Source organism: Anguilla rostrata, chromosome 4 (genome assembly GCF_018555375.3).
Source record: "Anguilla rostrata isolate EN2019 chromosome 4, ASM1855537v3, whole genome shotgun sequence".
NCBI classification, from domain to species: domain Eukaryota; kingdom Metazoa; phylum Chordata; class Actinopteri; order Anguilliformes; family Anguillidae; genus Anguilla; species Anguilla rostrata.
The window spans coordinates 47,996,694-48,012,754 of NC_057936.1; the positions used below are offsets into that span (position 1 = coordinate 47,996,694).

General features: G+C 40.9%; 1 protein-coding gene across 1 annotated transcript; it reads right to left on the reverse strand.

Moving 5' to 3' along the window:
- Positions 1-4,033: 4,033 nt before the first annotated feature.
- On the reverse strand, positions 4,034-15,909 carry LOC135253504 (transmembrane protein 236-like). The gene is made up of 4 exons (XM_064332858.1): positions 15,449-15,909; positions 11,775-11,847; positions 5,775-5,898; positions 4,034-5,231 (listed from the first exon to the last, which is right to left on the reverse strand). Exons 1-4 carry the CDS (start codon positions 15,718-15,720, stop codon positions 4,603-4,605), a joined length of 1,098 nt encoding a protein of 365 aa, XP_064188928.1. The 5' UTR covers positions 15,721-15,909; the 3' UTR covers positions 4,034-4,602.
- Positions 15,910-16,061: the final 152 nt, after the last annotated feature.

Sequence of the window (16,061 nt, forward strand, 5' to 3'; positions counted from 1 at the left end):
GGGTTAAATGGAATAAGCTTAAGAACTTCATTGGAGTGTGTGAGTCCTGATGATAAGTCCTTTAGTGGGAGTGGGAGGGGGGGCTGGAATATTTCCTAGGATATGGAAGGCCTTCAGGGCAAAAAAGGTTAAGAAGCACTGTCTTAAATGACCACACCAGATTGTTTCACTGTTAATCTAGATCCTGCATTTCACAAATGAAACAAAGAAAGGAGCCCTTTTCTTCACAGGTATATATTATGTATCCAGACTAAATTCCATATTTCAACAAGTTGATATTGATGCTGTCGAGGGCTGAATAGGAGCCTATGTTGCTAGAAGCCAAGTTCAGTGTAAAAGTACCCGCACACACAAAAAAAAGGGGCAAAGAGCCTCAAAAGACAATCATGGAAGCAGAGATAAAATGCCGGATAGATTTACTCCATAATAAGTTAAAAAGTAATACACTGCACAAAATAAGGAAGATAAAAAGCAGCAAAGGTTTCAGTGAGACTTGCTTTGAGGGCATATAAACAGACAAAGCCATGACATAGGTGCAACCAATAAGTAAGCTGATTCAGCATTGCGCACACAACTGTCCCACAACTACAGTCATTTACCCAAATTTAAAGGATCTGCAGATGTAACTCATGGGGGGTTGTATTCGGTTCCACATTAGCACCCTGTCTTCCCTCGATGCCTTCCTGTCAATGAGCGCCCTTGTGATGCAATTTCTCTCAAACAACAAGTGAACCCTTCTGGTCCTCAACAAGGGAAGAAGGGCAAGGGATCAACTGAAGTACAAAACATTACATTACATTACATTACAGGCATTTAGCAGACGCTCGTATCCAGAGCAACTTACACAACTTTTACATAGCATTTTTTTTTTACATTGTATCCATTTATACAGCTGGATATATACTGAAGCAATTTCGGTTAAGTACCTTACTCAAGGGTACAACGGCAGTGTCCTACCCGGGAATCGAACCTGCAACCTTTCGGTTACAAGCCCAAATAAGAATCTGTGTGTCTAACCACAAATCACTTTGACTGAGACTGTATTACCCATAATTCCATATTCATGGATGCCAAAAGAAGTTAGCTCGCTTACCTTGACAAGTCAAGAATCATTCTCCAGCTTCTAAAATTCAGTTAACTGAATATTCCAAATCAACTTGAAATGTCCAAAAATATTTTATTGTAACATTATTTTTCATTTTAGATTAATTCAAACATTCTCACCTTTGAGTGACAGCTCCACGCAGAGTGGTCGACGGCACCACAAATAATAAAAGACTCAGTGGGTGAGGGTTTCTCTTCAAACTTCTTCTTTCATTACACACTGCCCCATAGAAAAAAAGTGAAGATGACATCACCCATTCATTTTCTATAGTTAGTGCACCTGTCACTGCAAAACCTGTTACCTGCCTGCAATAACGGTTGCCTTCCGGTCAATCCTGGCTGCTCCCTTATTGGATAAAACACTATCACATGAACTTCAGAACTGTGTTTTGCACGTGGGTATGTAGAAGTTACTAGTATGCCCGTTCACTAAGCCTGTGCGAAGCTGTTTCAGTTATGAAGCTAGCTAACAAGGCAGCTCTGTAGCTGAGGCTAGCTGCCAACTTGCAAGTGATAGAGCCATATTAAATTCAGCTCAATGTTCACAGTTTGAATGCAGTGTAAAGATTTGGTTGCGCTTCTGTTTGTAAGATTGGCAGTATGGCAGTTATAATTGTAGTTTTTGATTGCTTCATTTTTTGCACTAGGGCTACCATATAGGCCTTTCTACAGTTCACTTGCTTTAGCTAACTACTTAGTTGACAGTGCTTTGCTTTAGCTATAATTACCTAGCTTACAATGCTTTAGCCCACAGGCTAATAACAGTAAAACTGTCCAATCTGATCCTACCTGAATAACCACATGGTTATGCATGCTTAATGACATAAGTGTGTTTTCATATTTTACAGTTCATGTAACTAGCATCCTATGATGGCTAGCGAGTGTATCCTGTTACAGTATTAATGTAATTATTTGGAGTCAAAAGGTTGCCTACAATATTTTGTCTCCTATCTCTAAAGTAACAGACAGATAGCTAGATGTTCGAGAATGAGGTTTAAGAACGGTATGAAAGCCATGCGGAAAAAACTGAATACATTAGCTAGTATTAATTCTGCCACAAGAACTTTAAAAAATCAATAGTAATCCAGTAAATGCCCATGGTTTCCAACGACAATGACAGGCTAACAACACTACCACAAAGCAACAAATGCTGTCATTTACCCCGTGTTCACACAGCGAGCAACTCGCCAACTGAGTTGCCGGAAGCCCATTAATTATCTCTGAAGCTGAGCGACGTCCAGCAACACAATCAACTGGGCAAACGAGCAACCAAAGTTGCCCGAAAAATGTTGCCGACAGTTTAACTTTTTGCGGGCATCGCCCATCAACAGCCAATCAGAGTTTTGGGCTTCCTATTTCTCCAACCAATATGATACCATTTCGGGAATTTTTGTTCTGCTCAGTGAGTAAAAATGGAGGGCCAACTTATTATTATGTACAATCACACCCAGTGTTATACAACATTTAAAAAAAATAGTACAGGGACAAGCATCTAAAAAATGATGCTGGACAGAAGTTTCAACTTGCTTGCTTGTGAGCAAGTGAGAGAGACAGAAGGATTGGTAGCTACGCAGCTACAGTAAGTAGTGAGAGAAAGATATGGAGAGATCGCTAGCTTGCTAGTGAGAGAGACAGCCATATATGGCTAGCGAACTAGTTTCATATTGAGTCTGCTCTTTGTATTTCAAACGTATTTTCATTCTTAATAAGTCAGCTTTATTGACCTCAATGTAAATCAAAACTTTTTCTTTATTGCCTGATACCCCCAAGACTGAAACTCAGGGAACTGTCTTTCTTGATACAGTAGGTGTACACAGTGTACACCCCATGCCCACTAAAGCCATAAGGAAGCTGCAGAAATGAGGAGCAGTGTGCATTTTGTCTACTCATTCCATTATCATTCCAAAATATTCCATAAATGCTTGATTGTGTTCAGATCTGGAGAGGGCCATGCAAAATGAATAATGTCAGCGAAACTATCACAAAATCACTCAGCAGGCAGAAACATTGTCTTCTTGAAAGGCAGACACCCCTGTCTTCAGTAAAGAAAAGGCTTACATAGAGTGAAGATGATCCTTACCTTCCTTACCTTCTAATGCTCCGAGTCCTGTCAAAAAACGCACCCCACACCATCTAGGAAGCACCAGAACCCTCCACTGTTGGAAAAGATGCTTACATTTTTGGTTTCACAACAGGGGATTTTTTTAATAGCTTCCTCTGTTATTGGCACAAGATAACTGCAAGCATTCTGAATGGGCTTATGATGTAAGGTTCTGGCATTGTTACGTATCCTGATAACTTTGATTTTATAGTAAGTGCTGCAAGCATCTTTCCTTTAAAACTGCCCTGTGATTTCAAAGTCTTTAAAGATAAGCTGCAAAAATCTCATTTAAAAAACTGGTTGATATGAAAATGAAACATTTTGGCCAATATTCAATCACAAGTTGTCATTGGCTCAGACTGGGTTGTTCCTCACAAAGCTAGTTTGGCAGGTTAATTTTGGCTGAGCAAGCTGTGGTTGTGGGGAAAGACAAAAAACGAAATCATGAGTCAAAGCTGATGATGAATGTTAATGGAATCCAGCCAACTGTATCTGTGAAAAGTACGGCTATATAAAGACAATGGGCAAGGTTGTTAAATAACTACTGCAGTGTTGTAGTAGTTTTTAAGATGCTACAAATGTGACCCCTCCAAAATTGCAATGTAATGGTTCCAAGGCACCTGTTTACAGGGCAAAACATATACTCTTTTCACAGGTAAAATTGGTAACTCAGTTTTTAATCATCCGTGAAGGCACTTTGCCGTTGTAAGCCAGTATTTATACGTCTTCGGTAATTCAATTAGAGTTTGGCACCATCAACTTGGAACATCAGTCAGAGACCATTCTGATAAAAGAGTAACACAGAAAACAGAAAATGAATGATTTTTCAATTTTATTTTACAGACAAAGTATGTACAAGTGGTCTAAACCCAACCTATATTTTCATATAATTTGCAAATATAAACCTGGGATGAATAATAACATTGACTTATATTCATATACCTTCACTGCACTTTTTTGGTAATGGAGAAACCATGTCCTGTTAGAAAATTAGTAGAAACTGACATTAGAGGCACTTTCCCATGTCCATGTACTATGATTTGGGGGAAATAAAAACAACTTGGACCAAACAGAAAGCTTTTTTCCCATCTGCAATCATTTCAACAATTGCATCCATAACTTTTTTCCAGTTATCTCGTTCATAGGCAGACACACTGTGCTGACTGACACACACACACACGGGGGCGATCACATGACCTCCAATGCACACACTGGAGATGACGGAGGTACCGATGAGGACGTGAGGTGACACTGAGAAAAAATCTAGTCCCTCAACACTGCCTCTGTATCCCTTCTGGAACACTCTGCCAACATGTTCCCTTTTATCATTGGAGAACCTCTCTCTTGAGCTCTTCCAGTTTCTCATTCGGGTAGAAACTGGAATCTTCCGTCACTCTTCAGAACATCCTCTGCGTGTTAAAGATTCTAAGCTTGGTCATGAAGTTGAAGTATATGAACGCCAAGGAGACCAGCAGGTTTTTCATCAGGTACAGCAGTGGCGTCACAAAGCCGAAAATGGCGATCAGGGCGATCCGAACAAAGAGGAAGGGGAGATCTTGCAGGGCCACCCCTAAGGAGGAGAGCAGGGGGCTCCGGGGCGTGAGGATGAGCCGCAGAACAGACAGGTAGCTGAATATGTATATGGGAAACACCCACCCGGAGTAGTAGACCGAGGGGTGTCCCGCAACCCTCACCATCTCCACCGTGTCGAACCAGAAGATGAAGCTCTCCACGAAGATCTCGGCCCTCACATCGCTAGCGCACAGGAACCGGAGAGGCCCAGAGTACGCGTATGGGGACAGGTGGTAGGCCGTGCTGGCTGTGTGGGAGCTCACCCCCGAGATGCCCCGTCTATCCTGGGTGCCCGGAAGACCCGGCATGGAGCCATTGGCCTCGGGCCTGGGGTTGGCACCGTTGTGCTCCCTGTTGGTGTTCAGCTGGCCCGCTACAGTCATCACCGGTGTCAATTGCTCCACGTGCGTTAAGACAGAGGAGGGGATGTCGACATCTCTCTCAAGTTCGTTAGCTGGCAGGTGACAAGGAAAGAGACAATGGTGTGAGTATTATTAGCCTTGAGCATGGTGCTCCGTCACACCACGGCAACTCTGCACAGGAAGGACGGTCTGTCCTGAGAATTCTGCAAAGTCCCAGCATCGCAGTGAGTGATGATTCGGACTTCCTGGAGGACAGGAACCGGCGTGAGCAGGTCAGAAAACGATTTGCGCGCTTCAGCCATACTCTTGCCAAATCCTCTTTGAATACAAGGAATATAACCTCTAAATGATACATTGCGTAAAAACTCCACTGTAAAAATGTTACTTAATGCCTACCAGTTTCCAAGCAGGAGGTCATGTAAACTGCATTAGCCCAAAGGTTCTTCGCAAATTTGATGAGCCATTTTGATGACTCATTGCCCAGTTCACATTTCCCATTACAAAACATTAAACAAAGTTCAGTTTTTCAGTTGTACCTCCTGCTTAGTACATTGTTGTCTGATATTATCCCAAGCCTCTGAATGGCACATTATACTTGGTGTGATAGGGAGACTGTGTAAGGGGAGGTGCCCTACCTTGTCCAGTGAGGCGACAGTGCCGGATCCTTTCGATGATGTCAACGCAGATCAGTGAGAACAGGACCAGTGACACAGGAAGCTCAGTGAACGTGTCATATGTCATGCTGTTACTGATCTGCACCTGTGAGAGAGGGAGAATCACAAGAACTACTGGACTGAACATCACCTTGATAAGAAGCCCACTGTCTGCTTGTCTTACACCCATATTAACCCTTTAAGTTGTATGACCACAAGTATGTGATTAGAATGTTCTTAGCTGAACATTCTAATGCTGATGTAACAATCACTACTGGTATTTGAAAGTAATGGAGTTATAGAACACAGACTTAAAATTTTGGAAAAAAATTCCAAAAGAACCTGTTCTTCAATGGGTTAAAATGAACAGAACTGTGTGGATCTGTTGTTGGAGGCCACAGAGCATAGCTAAGAGTGGCTTCTACATAGTGACTTCTGACTACTCAGGTTAGCAGAGGTGCGTTTATCTTTTTATCTTTTTTCTCCCAGTCTAGAATGCCCAAACACCGCTGTAAGCCCATCCTCTCATTACAACATCTGCCTTCAGTTCAGGAGAATCTTGATCAACCAGAGGCCTTAGGGCAACAAGGAAACCTTGCCAGCAGAAAACCCTCCTCGCTGTATTGTTTTGTAGCATATAAGACCTATTTGTGATCATTTGGAAAGTTTGGAGAAAAAAATGGATGCCTATTTTGAAATATGTCAGAAATGTCTCTGAAAGGCTTTAAATTTTGGGTGCTATGGGTGCCTGGTTAAGTTCTCAATTTTACAATCTCTACCCATGATTAATTCCCTAGGTCACTGCTAACAACAATTCTGTTCTCAGTTGCCCTATCTGGTCAAATAAAGAAAATGCAACACCAACTTATACAACAAATGAGCAATTCCCTGATATGGACACCTTGCCAATTACACCAAATAAAGGACAGCAGGTTGTGGCTTTCATTTTTCTGGATAACATACCTTACCATAATAGCATAGTTCAAGAAATGGTAACAATAATATTTGTGTCCCCTTGAAGTGGTGACATATAAGCCTCAGGCTGGATCACACATCGTGGGTTAGAGGTTTGTATCTTCTGTGCAAACCTTCAGGGGGCGTGACCTTGGATGATCACTGCCAGGCATCCAGGAAATGTTTGGCGGGAAGGGACTCCACTCCTGCCCTAATTGTGATGATTGCTGTCATGGGCCATATTTCAATTTGACAGATATGCCAGAGAACAGTGGAATTTCACAAACTTTCTCATTTTTGATCATTATGAAAAATGCAAAGAGACAGTAAAAAAAAATTAATTAAAAGGGTTAATTCAATTGGAAAGCCCATAGAACATCCATACACAATAACAAGTGTACTGCAATGGTAATGTTCTATTTTTTTAAAAAATTGTTATTTTGTTTAAAAAAGAAATACATTTTCTTACTGCTCCTGTTTGTTTTTTCAGTTCCATGTTGGTTTCCTGAAAGGATGTTCCTTCAGTGTTCAGCTTCAAAACCCTTTGACCATTCTTTGCTCTTGATAACAGGCTGTCTGCCTGCAGGTCCTGTGTCTTGTGTGGCCTGATAATGTAATTTTTACTCTTAAAACAACGAAGGGGAAAGTCGGCTCCTGGAATACTTTGTCCTTGGAATACTGCTTTGGAATGGGATGTGGGAGCATTTGGGGGGTTGCTTGAATGGCTGAAAAATTGTCTCATTCTTACATGGCATGCATAGCACAGTGCTGCTCTATTTCCTGGACTAGTAAGCATCCACTGGCAAATATCTGTGCTTGGGCCATCTTGTCACAGCTGTTATACAAGCCAGGTATACGTAAATGTACATGCCCAAAGCAATGCCTAAATATACTACTTCAAAGCTTTATCCTTTTATTGCCCTATATTAGATAATGATAGTAATCATATTAAATCATATGGCAAGCACCTTTAGGCCAAGGAGAACTACTGGACTGCACTCTGAGAAACTCTGAGATGACCTTTGGATAAACCATCAGGAAAAATATATTGTTATATAAGCCCCTTTTATTTTACTGCTTATGGCTTATGTTGGAAACAGCTGACTGAAAAACAGACTAATAAAACAGCAAGGATTGAAATTTGGCCCTAACTCTGAACATACCAAGAGGATTGTTTAATTTACTTCATTTACTCTCATTTTACCACAATTCATCTGTGGTATTAGATTCAATTGAGTCATTTTGCTCTGTCATTGTTTTGTTGTTTAGGTTTTGCTAGGTTTTATTCAAGTGGAGCTAGTGTCAGACTCAGCGGTGTGTGCATGTGTGCACTGGTTTTCAGTTTGGATTTTACCCACAGGTCAAAACCTGGCAAACAGAAAAGTTTGAGAACAAATGGTACAGAATGATCTGACCTGAGTTTACGACTTTTGCAAGAATAATAACAATGAAATATTTTTTAAAACCTGGGACCTGCGTTGACCATTCACCCTGCAGAAACTGGCTGACAGTCAGCGAGTCGATCCTTTGGCCAGAGTGACAGGAAGAGGAGCACAGCTGCTTATCAGACCCCCAGCGTGAGATAACGCTGCTCATACAGCTGTCCAGACCAGTCCTTAGGGAGTCATCATCTTCCCATGGTCTCCTTGGCGACACGTCTCGACCACTGCCTCTTTACTGAGTAGCCTGACAGGCCTTCCACAGACCACCCAAGCCTGGGTAAAATATTTAGTCTTTTTGTTTTTTTGCTATTTTGTAAGGGCCAGCAGACCACAGCGAACCAACACAGCAGTTGGTGAGCTCTGAAATGTTCTGGAAGGATATCACTGACAGAAACATCAATGAACAACAAAGCATCTACACTTACAGTACATTACACGCTTGATACAGACTTACAAATAACTAAATGTATTAATTGATAAATGGATTTCTGTTCATCATATCGTTCTTTCATCTCCCATTGCACCAGTAACAAAATAAATGTTTAACTGAGGTTAACTGAGGACAGCCAAATGTTTGTAAGCCAGTCACACGTTCAGTGTATAAGCCATGTTTACTGTGGAAGTGATCCACTGTCTTGTGGCTGCTTGCTAGTCCAGCCTCTCAGCCGATTATGCTGACTGATTGATGCTCCCCCAGGTCGTAAAATGTTGCTTTACTTAGAGCAGACATCCTTTTGTGCATTTCTTAGAAGGGATGGTATAAGGTCAGCATTACCAGAAACAAGTGTTCACACAGCAGATTTTATGAACATGAACACCAAAAGAAGCCTTTGCTTCCAGCAAACAAAAGCAAACAAAGCAAAATATTAAAAAGTACAGCCATGAGATTAGTTTGCAATAACCTGGTTTGCCGAAAGGCCCTAGTTGTGACAACTGTGCTAAAACAATACATCATAAATCTGCATGTGGAGCGCTCCATAGTATTCTTCAAGCAAATATCAAAAAGGTCAAAATGGCCACCTCGCCAAACTACTGCAGTGTCACATGTCTGCACCCTTGTGAAGATCACCTGATCAGGAATAATCATTCCCAGGCTGTGAGGTTTGTTCCCGCCCACAAGGAATAGAGGCCAGCAACATTGTGGACTTAGACTGTGATGTTGCAAGCACTAAAAGTGTTAGTCTCATGTCACCCAGAAGCTGGAATACTGTGCACATGAAGTAAAAAAAGGAAAAGCAAAAACAGAAATGAAAGCATGCAGTAGGATGGCATAACTGTAGGCAGGCAGGTAAAATATAATGGTCCTAAAACATACGTTATCATAGTTGAATGCAGAATTAAATTGTTTAGTGTGGTACTTTTGTTTGTGATTGGTAGAGTAATAAAATTAACTACCTAAATCAAACAATTGTTTGAAATTAATATTTGGAATCTTTGGATATATCAAGTGTGTGGTGTAATCTTGTTCAATGACCTTTGACATCCCCCCCCCCCCCTCATTTTTTTTGCAGCAAGAGATTAAATGAATGATCTATGAGAGAATGTTATTATACTGATAGCAACATATTTATAGTACACCAAGAACATTAATTAATTGTTTGGATTTGTCACAATTAATTTACCAGTAGAGACTCAGGATTTTTCAATGTTCACTAAAGCTCAATAACAAAAGATATCATAAATACTGAAGTAAATTCCTCATGATACAGATCTGTATCCCTGGTGGTATTTGACGTTCCCTTTTCCCCCATAAAGTACCTACAGTTGAGGCCAAAGGTTTACATACACCTAGGCTAAAGATATTCAAACTCAGTTTTTCACAACTCTGCACATTTCATGTTACTGTACATTTCTTTTGGCAAGTCAGTTAGGGCATATACTTTGTTCACATCAGAGGTAATTTTAAAACAATCAATTAGAGAAAGGTTTATTTCAGCTTTAATTCACTATATCAGAATTTCAGTGGGTCAAAAGTTTACATACACCCCGTTGACTGTCTCTTAAACAGTCTGGAAGATTCAATAAATTGATGTAATTACTTTTAAAAGCTTCTTATTGGCTAATTGTCATAATTAGGAGTTAACCGGGAGTTAATTGGCACCTGTGGCTGTATTTAAGGGCCTACCTTTAGAACCACTGCCTTTTTGCCCTTGATAGCATGGGAAAATCCAAGCAACTCAGCCAAGACCTCAGGAAAAAAATTGTGGACCTCCACAAGTCCGGTCCTCCTTAGGAGCAATTTCCAAACAACAGAAGGTACCACGAGCATCTGTACAAACAATTGTATGCAAATATAAAAATCTTGGGAACACACAGATGCTGCATCGTTCAGGATGGAGGCACAAATGACCTTCCAGGGCTGAATGAACTTTAGTCCGAAAGGTTCAACTGAACCCCAAATGAACAACAAAGGAACTGATGAAGGACTTGGAGGCATCAGGTACCAAAGTATCTACATCCACCATTAAGAGAATCTCTGGTCAGATGAAACAAAAAATGGAACTGTTTGGCCATAATGATGAGCGCTATGTATGGAGGAAAAAGGGTGAGGCTTTTAAATCCAAAGAACACCATCCCAACTGTGAAGCATAGGGGTGGCAGCATTATGTTGTGGGGGTGTTTTGCTGGAAAAGGGACTGGTGCACTTCAGAAAATAGGTGGCATCATGAGGAAGGAGGATTATCTAGAAATACAGAAGCAACACCTCAAGACATCAGCTAGAAATTTAAAACTTAGTCGCAATTGGGTTTACCAGCAGGATAATGAGCCTAACCTCCAAAGTTGTAACAAAGTGGCTGAAAGACAACAAAGTGAAGGTATTGGAGTGGCCATCACAAAGCCCTGACCTGAATCCCATAGAAAATTTGTGGACTGAACTGAAAAAGTGTGTCCAAGCAAGGAGGCCCATGAACCTGACTGAGTTACACCAGTTCTGTCAGGAGGAATGGGCAAAAATTCCAGCAGTATTGTGAGAAGCTTGTGGAAGCTTACCTAAAGCATTTGATTCAAGTTAAGCAATTAAAAGATAATGCCACCAAATACTAACAAAGTGTTTGACCCACTGAAAATCTGATATAGTACATGAATGCTGAAATGAATCTGTCTCTTGGCTATTATTTTGAAATGACCTCTTATGGAAATAAAGTAGATAGCCCAATTGACTTAACACAAGAAATGAATGGTAACATGAAATGTGTGGAGTTGTGAAAAATTGAGTTTGAATGTCTTTAGCCTAGGTGTATGTAAACGTTTGGCCTCAACTGTATATGCTATACACATATATGTGGCCACACCTCTATATATCACTATCAAAATGCTGTAATACAGACAGGAGACTATACAGCACACATACAAAAAAGTAAATAAACAAATATATAACAGGAGTTTAAAAACCAGGTAACTGAAGACCAATAATATACAATTTTAATCAGACATCTGAGTGGGGTAGCAGGTTAGACTGCCACTCAGAATACATTCATGCAAAACACTAGGAAGCTCATAAGTAACAGTAGAAATGAAGTTAAAGGTTGCAAAGCATTGAAACACACAAATGGTTTAGACAGAGCTGTGTACAATGTGTGATTACCTCAGAGCTGGCAATCAGAAAGGCGAAGCAGGGCAATGTTGAAAGGATGACATAGGCCAGGGTCACTGGCCTCCTGAAAGAGGAACATAACTGTGACCAATTCACTCACATCATCTGAAAATTGCATGTTTAAATGCAACTGTTCCTCAATATATATATATATATATATATATAATATATATATATATATCTCACCGTGTTATTAAATAATATACTTATTAATAACACAAAAATTGTTTATATTAAAACTAATATTTTGTTAATCCAGAAAGTTTTCATTACCAAACAGATTGATTAATATGGATAACTAATATTTCTTTCATTTCCTAACAATTCTGTATAATTTTATCGAGAATAATATGAAAGTCTTCATTTTGGGTTGGTAAAAAATGTTTAAAAGAACTCATTAGTGCTGTTTTGGTATTCCTATTTGACAAATTAATTGACCTGTCATATTATTTGATCTATGAACCTGTCATTGTGATCATAAGGTAATCATGTAAAATGCATTAAAATCGCATTAATTAAAGGAATGAAAACATTAGCTTTCCTTTGAACCTTTTTATCTGCTTATTGATTGTATCACTGTATTTTAAAAATGATTTACAGATGTATGACAAGGGGCTCACAGGGCTACTTCCTCGCTAATATATCAGCACTAACTACTGAACAGCTCTCTTGGCCTTGCTTAAACCTTACATTCATTCCCTGGATATACTGAATGGTATTCCACCTAATCCAGAATACAATCTTCTTTTGATATTCCTGTGTAATACTGTGAATTAGTTAACTATCTTCAACAAATTATAAATTATGACAATGGTGACCCTTGTATAGTCCAAAATGGCTATCGTTACTTTTGTTCACTTCTGGTATATGAAATACAATCATGCACATGCTGCCATATAACTTTTTTCAGCTGTAGCAAATGCCATTATTATTATTATTATTATTAATATTATTCTACTATAATAGTACACTGTAAAATAGCATTATTCTGTGAGTTTTCTTGCCTGTTGCCCTCTTTTTTCCTTTTCTTCAGAAACACTACACAATGTTGCACTGTATGAAGGCCCCAGATTACTGCAGGAGAGCGCGTTTACTGATTGGAGGACAGCCATATCATCACCTGTAGCTAAGAGGCAGTCTCATGGATATCTAGCATGGTGCTAGCAGGAACCTATGCACTGGGAATCAAAAGGACACTTGCTTAATATGAAACCCACCTTACTACTGACTCACACCTGTGATTTCTCAGTTATAGAGAAGATCCACACTTGTATCAAGCACCTTTACTGACACTAGGTAGTCTCAACAGCACTAGTCTTAATAGCACATACATAGCATATGGCAATTTAAGCCAGTGAAATAACATCATTACAAAAGCAAGCTCACAGCAGTTAAACCAGTACACACCGTATGAGTTACCATGGCAACAGATGTGAGCTAAAAGGTTCCATGGTGGCTGAAAGTAACCAACAACTTTTTTTAGGATCAGGGCAGCATAAGGCTCTATATATGTTACTGCACTGGCCTGACACTGCTATTTGAGGGCCTGTTAGACAGTGGGGGTTATGGGCAGCATTTTAGAGATAGGTGTGGTAGAGGAGTTTATTGTGTATGTGTATCTGCTATGAACAGTGGCATTGAGATAAGAGCCTGCAGAGTATCTGGGATGTTTGTGCAGCCAGGTACAATTGTGTCTTATCAGATGTCATGTGCCTTATGGCTATGAAATGACACACTCAGATGAGTGTTGTGAATTGGCAGTTCCGTCAGCAGCTGATTCCAATAAATTAGCAATCCTCAAATTTGCCATTGCTCAAACTGTATACTTTTAATTTAAAATCACATGTAAAAACACAGTCAGGATGAATAAAGACTATGAAGAAGAAAGGAGAAAGACTAGTCTACCAATCAGATCTTTTTTTTTTTTGCATTGACCTATGTTCCCACGCTTTGTGGTAATGTGTAACTGCAGTTGAAGAATGACAGAAGGGGATTTTTCGTAAATTGCCTACAATCCTGAAAAGCACTTATAATTATAACTTATAATTTTCACTTCTGCATACTTTCTTGGAAGATAAACATATGAAGATTTTTTGTTAATGTGGAATGGTGAAAAGGCAGTGCTGGAGTCAGCAGAATGATTGAAAAAGTGAACACGGGAAAGAAACAGCTCATTGTGTGTTACCAGCATGTGTGGGTGGCATTTATTGTTAAGGAACTGAGAGTATCCATGTTCTGGGAAAAACCACAAGTACATTCAATTTCAGAAAACCAGACACCCGGGTTCTTTGTGCTCTGTAGAAGTTCCAAGAAGCCATTCTGTATCAAAAAACATTAAACATGCAGTAACACACTGTCACCATCACCTAATCCTCGCCATCTCCTTTTACAGATTTTGCATTTAGCAGATATTCCATTATATCTTTTGCATGCACTTAATTCACACAGGATAGTTACTGAAGCAAGACAGTACAATTCTGACGGGTATAAGAGCACTGCCCCACATGGGAATCTGAATCTTCAGAGGTGCAACCCAGTTCCCTGAGTGTTATTCTACACTTCCACCAACTCCTCAACACAGATTCCCCCTGAACCTGCCAACCACAAGCCATTCTCAGTGTTCTTACTAGGTCTCAGTGTAACTCCCAGACCTCCACACCACCAGGTCAGTCAGCCCACCCAAATTCACTTCAGCAGCAAAAGATTTAGTAGGCCAGTTAGTGACTGCAAGTCACCATGGTCTTGTGTGGAGGCTTCCACTGCTTAACTGACATTAGCTGTGATTCCTATGCTGTCAGAGTATGAAACTGTACAGACTAACTACAAAATCCCTTTGAAGGTTGCACAGTCTACATTCTACACGACCACAGCCTCCTCTTTAACTTTGTGACAGGACATGGTAGTATGCTAATGAAGTGGTGAAGGAGAGTCATACACATCACTTACTCAAAATCCATAAGCACAGAAAAGATTAGCATTCCAGGGAACACATGCATGCAATAGCCACCTGATGCACTCACACTGTTTACACCTTGCCCTACCTCTCCCAACATCCAGTCATATTCTGCCCATATTTGAATGCAACGAGTTTCCCTTCCTCCTCTCCAGGGGGACAAGCAGTCTAGCAGTCTCAGGAAAGGTCTAGAAGCCTAGCAGACTCAGGAAGGACTAACAGGCTTAGGAAAAGATGAGCAGCCTAACAGGCTCAGTAAAGGATGAGCAGTCTAGCAGGATCAGGAAAGGACGAGCAGTCTAGCAGACTCAGGTAAGGACTAACATGATCAGGAAAGGACGAGCAGTCTAGCAGACTCAGGAAGGACTAACAGGCTTAGGAAACGATGAGCAGCCGAACAGGCTCAGGAAGGTCTATCAGGCTTAGGAAAAGATGAGCAGCCTAACAGGCTCAGTAAAGGACGAGCAGTCCTTTACTGAGCAGTCTAACAGGTTCAGGAAGGACTAACAGGCTTAGGAAAAGATGAGCAGCCTAACAGGCGAAATAAAGAACGAGAAGTCTAACAGGCTCAGGAAAGGACAAGCAGTCTAGCAGACTCAGGTAAGGACAAACAGGATCAGGAAAGGACGAGCAGTCTAGCAGACTCAGGTAAGGACTAACAGGATCAGGAAAGGACGAGCAGTCTAACAGGCAGCAACCAGGCCCCACTCACCACTTCTTCCTCCCTACGAAGAACTTCCTCTTTTTGAAGACCATGTACTTCATGGGTACCCAAACCAGCAGGGCCACAGAGGTCACATAGGCAATAGAGGAGGCCACGATCAGCCAGTAAGCTGTGTTGGCATCGCCGGGGGGCTGCGCCTGGCTCTTGATTCGGTGGATGATGGAGGCGAACCTCTGCATGACGATGAAGACGGGCACGCAGAGGCCGGCAAACTGCAGGACTTCACACAGGGCCAACTTGATTTTCTTTCCTGAGCCCATTCTGTAGCCCCCCGCGGCCACCCCCAAAAAAAAAAAAAAAAAAAGAGCGATAGAGAGAGAGAGAGGGAGAGAGAGCAGTCTCTATGAGGCGAGGCAATCCCTTTCCCTCACTGTGCTGGTGCTGGCCTCACCGCATTGTCTGTAGCTGCTAGCACTTTCCACATAGCAGACAGAGTCCTGGACCCTGCACACACTGCTTACACTGCAGTAGGCATTGTATACCTTTATGGCCCCCGTGACGTTGGAGTGCTTGTTGCCAGTATTTTATTGAGTATCTAAAGAATATCTCCCCCAACCCCCTTGAAATGCCATGTTTTTAACTTGGCCATTTTTTAAAGCAG